General features: G+C 45.4%; 1 protein-coding gene across 5 annotated transcripts in view; it reads right to left on the reverse strand.

Annotated features, from left to right (window-relative positions):
- The window catches only part of GK5 (glycerol kinase 5), an 82,787-nt gene extending 77,122 nt beyond the window's left edge, over positions 1-5,665 (reverse strand). For 2 of the 5 annotated variants that reach the window (XM_047875713.1, XM_047875712.1), the window contains exon 1: positions 5,393-5,656. In XM_047875713.1, coding sequence (XP_047731669.1) covers positions 5,393-5,554 — 162 coding nt within the window. In that variant the 5' untranslated portion in view covers positions 5,555-5,656. Of the gene's footprint in view, positions 1-5,026; positions 5,238-5,392 lie in introns of those variants that run through there. The other 3 variants (XM_047875715.1, XM_047875714.1, XM_047875716.1) reach the window with 3 other exon arrangements.
- Positions 5,666-6,000: the final 335 nt, after the last annotated feature.

The following is a 6,000-nucleotide window of genomic DNA, read 5'->3' on the forward strand; positions in this document are numbered from 1 at the left end:
TGAGCATGAAGCCTGCTTAAGATTCTCTCTCTCTCTCTGTGTCCCTCTATCCCTCAGCCACTCATGCTCTCTCTAAAAAACAAAAAACAAACAAACAAAAATCCTGGATGGCCTCAATAGTAAAATAGAGATAATAGAAGAATGTCAGTAAACCAAGATAGATCAATAGAAATTATCTGACATAAATATAAGAAAGGAAAAATATTGGGGAAAAAATCAAATAAAGCCTCAGGGATCTATGAGACAAGAGCAAAAGGTCTAGTATTTATGTCATCAGACTCCCCAGAGAAGAAAAGAAAGAGTTCAGTGGAAAATATATATATATATATTACTCCAGGGAAGTAACAGTGCTAAAAATTTCCTAAGTTCAGTGAAAGATTTAAAATCTATATATTCAAGGAGTGCCTGGGTGGCTCAGTTGGTTGAGCATCCAACTCTTCATTTCGACTCAGGTCATGATCCCTGGGTTGTGGGATCAATCCCTGTGGAATCAGGGTCCGTGCTGAGCATGGAGCCTGCTTAGTATTTTGTCTCTTTCTCTCTCTCTCTCTCTCTCTCTCTCTCTCTCTCTCTCTCTCTCTGTCTGTCTCTCTCCCCTGCCTGCATGGCCTCTCTCTCTACAATCAAAAGACAAAAGGTTAATGGAGAAGGACAATGAGAAGAGAGCAAACAGGCTCAGACCTAGGTTTTATCAAATGTTGTTAATGATAACAGTGAGTGTGTGGGTGGCACATGGCTAAAGAGAGCAGAAAGATGATACTTCACTCCCTACTCAGATTGCACCGCATCTTTATTCAGCCCCGGCAGAGATTCCATGGTAAATTAGAGGTACCTCCAAAGGTTGGGATGCCAAATGAGGCTGAACACACAAGATCGGTTCAAAGTCTTTATAAGGATCCCCAATCCCCTCCTCCAGCCCCATCACTGCCCCTACCTAACCAAGCAGATGGTAAAAGGTTTACTCTCCAGAGGGACTGATCCAGAAGAGTTCTTTCCCTGCAAATACCAGATATAGCTGAGTGGGGTAAGACTACTGAGTGGTACTGAAAATATGAACAAATAACCAACCAAAGATCGAACATGTTAGAAAAGGCCAAAATAAAGGAAAAAAAAAGGAATGCTGAGGAGACAGTGACTATGTGGGGAGCATGAGGGTGACAAGGTCTGATATGAAAAAAGAATCCACTGAGTTCTGAGACATATTTAACAAAATCTACTCCCTTTCTATCTAATATTTGCTTTTTTCTAGGCAAGGCTTTCATGACCATAGACAAATGGCTCAGCTGCAACAAACACTTCCTCATCCAAAAAAACTCAAAGTGGACATCACTGCCTCAAGTCTACAAACCTTCAGACTTGATGGTGGCACTCCACAGTCACTCCCCCCACTCCACCAGCCCAGACAGCTCACTATCCCCAAACATGTCACAACAGAGAAATCTCTTGTACTGAAGGAAGACCACACCGATTAGACAAAAGTATAACCAAAGCTAACAAGTTCTGTTTTGTGGATTACAAACAAAACAAAAAGACAGCAACCAGAAGTTTTCAAGACAGAAGGGTACACAGTAGTAGAGGCCATACTGTTTTCTTTGAAGTGGCCTTTCTATCCTGTTCTTCCCACCAAGATGTTATTGTTTTCCATGGTTTCTCACAATAGCATGATGTTCCAATGGGGAACATGATAAACTTTCTCCATTTTTAAAATTAGAAACATCAAATATTGACATGTGGATTTAGTTTGTAACACCAATATTCAAGAATCTATAGAAAGATTTGCTTTTAAAATACAAATTAGGGGCACTTGGGTGGCTCAGTCAGTTGAGTGTCCAACTCTTGATTTCAGCTCAGGTCATGATCCCAGGGTCGTGAGATAGAGCGCTGAATCAGGCTCTGTGCTCAGTGGGGAGCCTGCTTAAGATTCTCTCTTTCTCTCTCCCCACTGCCTCCCCCTATGCCTGCCTCTCCCCAGCTTGTACTTTCTCTCTAAAATAAATAAATACATAAATAAAGATAAATAAAAAGTACAAATTATTTTAAAAGCCTAAAAACGTATCTCTGCTGCTAAAAAATGAATGCCACAAGAAATAAAACTGGTCTTCTGAGAGGCCTGGTATTAGCCTCCTAACATAAGGGTTCATGTTTGGGATTTCAATTTTATGTAAAAAACTAACACAGCCTATTTTGTTCTTGTCTCTAAAGGGTGATCTCTTCACTTTTTCTTTCTCTCTTTCTCTTTGAAGCTATTTATGCAGCAGCATCAATCGAATCCTATACTAAGAGGTTTTGGGTTTCTACTATGCAGTCTTACCATCATATTAGCAGAGGTGATTTTCATCTGAGAAAATATACAAAAGTTCCGTGTCCAAACCAAAGTTTCATGAAGCAAACTGAATTCTTAATACTTTAATTAAATGCAATACAGTGATTTATTCTGTACCCATGAGGTAATAAACCAGGTGCTAAGTAGCAATGTAGGCCAATTCTCAAAGAACTCCAGCTATCTGAAGTAAGTGACCGACCAATTGCTGATTGTTCCTTTCTAATTTGTTATGGACCAACAATTTTTTTTAATGTTTACTATTTATTTTGAGAGAGAGAGGGAGAGCATGCATGGGGGAGGGACAGAGAGAGAGGGAAAGGGAGAATCCCAAGCTGACAGCCTGGAGCCTGACCCTGGCCAATCCCATAAACTGCAAGATCGTGACCTGACCCAAAATCAAGAGTCTGACACTCAAGTGACTGAGCCATCCAGGTGACCCATGGACCAACAATTTTTTTTAATTTTTTTTTTATTGCTGAGAGACAGAGCACGAGAGGGGGAGGGGCAAAGAGAGAGGGAGACACACAATCCCAATCAGGCTCTAGGCTCATCGCCGTAAGCACAGAGTGTGAGATGGGGCTTGAACGCACGAAGGGTAAGATCATGACCTGAGCCAAAGTGGGATGCCTAACCGACTGAGCCACCCAGGTGCCCCTGGACCAACAATAAGACACAATTAAAAAATTTTCTAGGGGCACCTGCGTGGCTCAGTCAGTTGAGCCTCCAACTTCACCTCAAGTCATGATCTCACAGTCTGTGAGTTCGAGCCCCGCATCAGACTCTGTGCTGGCAGCTCAGAGCCTGGAGCCTGCTTCAGATTCTGTGTCTCCCTCTCTCTCTGCCCCTCCCCTGCTTGCAACGTCTCTCTCAAAAATAAATAAACATTAAAAAAAAAAAAAAAGACGCAATTAAAACAATTTTCTAGGGGCTCCTGGGTGGCTCAATCGGTTAAGCGTCTGACTTCAGCTCAGGTCATGATCTCACGGTTTGTGAGTTTGAGCCTGGCATTGGGCTCTGCTGTCAGCGCAGAGCCCGCTTTGGATCCTCCATCCCCCTTTCTCTTTGCGCCCCCCCCCCCCCCGCTTGCATTCTTTCTCTTAAAAATAAATAAAAAAATTAAAATAAAACAATTTTCTTGGAAAAAATTACATACAAAATAAAATCCCAAGTGTTTCAGTATTAAGGTGAACAGACATAAAATTACTCTACCAAACTGCTACACAAGTTTCTAAATCTTAGTTTCTTTATCTCTACCCCAGATGCCCAGGAACTACACTTTGAGAAGCAGTGCTATAAACTCCTACTACAGTTGGAGAGGCATTGCTAAAAACTCCTCAATCTAAGTGCTTCATCCGTTAGGGCAAGGACTTTTTGTATGTTCATTAATTCACATGTCTTTCCAGATACATCACAGTAGAGAGTGTGAGCAAAACATTCTTTGCTCCTGCTATTCAGAGCAATCTTGATTCAACTTTGAGATTCCTACCTCATTTCTCAAAAGTTAATCATTTGCCCCTAATAAAATAGCAACCAAAACGTTGTATTTTCTGACAATCTGTGTCTCCCTTTGGTTCCAAATACTTCAATTCCTTAAACAAACACACACATAAACAACAACAAACAACAACAAAAACCCCACGACTGCCTAAAACAAAAGTACTGTGTGTCTAGAATTATGAGGGAGACTGTGTGAAAAGTATCATTGTGTTGTGATAAAGACTCATAAAAAGATAAGAAGCATGCAGTCACTGAAGGACAGTGTTCTTTCAGGTTGGAGGAGGGTTGGTGTGTGTAGGTTTCTGCACAGGTAGCCAGAGAAGGGCCCAGCAAGTGGCTGGGCTCCCAGCTCTCTGTCCTGGTCCTGAAACCAGAATGAAATTCCCCCGTTTTCTCAAAGCAGTAACTTGGCCAGACCTACTCCTGGCAACTGCTATGGTTGAAAAACACTGCTAAGGGGTTGGGAAGAAGAGAGGGAACTGAGCAAAAACAAGAGTCCAAGGGCTGATGGGAATGGTTTAGGTAACTAATGGCTCCTAACGCGGCAATCAAAAAAGATGCTGATATTGGAAAGAAGGGTAAAAACACCATATCCAATCAACATTATTTTTGGTGCACTTGTAGAAATTAACACTTCATTGAAATAAGAACAGAAGAACACCAATCTGTTGGTCGCTTTACTAATAACAACAAGGAGTTGGGAGCTTTCTCAAATCAGAAAAAGCTATTTTTATCAATGTTCAAAGATGGAAAAGATAGGGCCCCTGGGTGGCTCAGTTGGTTAAGCGACCAACTTCGGCTCAGGTCATGATCTCACTGCTCCTGAGTTCGAGCCCCGCGTGGGGCTCGGTGCCCACGGCTCAGAGCCTGGCGCCTGCTCTGGATTCTGTGTCTTCCTCTCTCTCTGTCCCTCCCTAGTGTGTGCCATCTCTCTCTCAAATATTAAAACAAAAAAAAAACAAAAAAAAATTCCAAAGATGGAAAAGATAAAAGTAATGACAGCAGCCTTCAAAACTTATCCAATACCTCCCATATCCATGAAAATCAGTCCCTCAGGTGAGCAACCAGCACTCTGACAGCGGTTAATGAAGACAAATGAAGAATGGACAATAAATTCTGTTAAGATCTGAAAAATGTAAATGTAAATAAAGACGGGACTGGAGGTCTCCTAAGGAACTGGGAAAAACCTAGCAAGTCACAAAGCACCTTTTGGTTGGATACGCGCGCAGTGCCCTGCCCGGCCCTGCCCTACGAGTCTCCGCAGTCCCACGCAGGAAAGGCTGGAAAGGCGAATCCGCAGGTGATAGAAGCAAGCGAACGACCTGGTCACAAACCCGGCCCCTCCAGCCCTCAGCCAGAACAGGAAGGGCGCACAAGTGTTAGCCCTGTCCGGGGAGGAAATTCGGGTATCTGCCCGCTCCGGGTCCGCGGCTCAGGGCCAAGGGCCCGCCGGTGCTGCAGGTGGCTGCATGCAGCTTGATGAGGCGGCCCCACCCGCTCGCCTCCCGCTACTCGATCCCGCATGCTCTGCGCGACCGTGACCCGTGGCCCCGACGCCCGCTCCCCCGTCACCTTCTGTGCGCTGGAGCCGCGGATTAGCGCCGCGTGGTCATAGACGTGGCAGCGGATCACCGAGCTGCCCACGTCCAGCCCCAGCACGAAGCCTGCGCGAGGCAGGCCTGGCGCGCTCTGCTCGGGGCGCCTCTGCTCTGAAACCCCACGCACCCCGACCATCCCGACCCCGCAAACCTCTCCGCAACAACCGCCTACCGAGCGGGCGCGTTTATAAAGGCCCGCACCTCAGGGGCCGAGCGCGCCCAGCCGGGCCACCGCCCCCGGCCCGCCCCTCCGCGAGATCCGGGAAGCGGCCCGCCCCTGCCGCCGCCCCGCCCCGACGCCGTGACATCACTGCTGCGCAGAGATCCTTTCGGCGCGGGTGCTGGGCGCCGGAGGCCCTGAGGGTTGGGCGGAGGTGAGCGAGTCTTGGGAGGTGGTCGTCGCGTTTCTTTTCACCAAAGTTACAATTTATGACAGTTTCAAAAAATAAAGTGACCTGAAAAGAAGTTAAAAATTCATTCTGAAGTATATATTGATAAGCAGAGCCTAGCTCCTCCCGCAGACCACTCCCAAGAAAACCTGGTAAAATTTGTGCATGTAATACACATCGATAAATACTTGTA

The sequence above is a fragment of the Prionailurus viverrinus genome, chromosome C2 (genome assembly GCF_022837055.1).
Source record: "Prionailurus viverrinus isolate Anna chromosome C2, UM_Priviv_1.0, whole genome shotgun sequence".
Classification (NCBI taxonomy): Eukaryota; Metazoa; Chordata; class Mammalia; order Carnivora; family Felidae; genus Prionailurus; species Prionailurus viverrinus.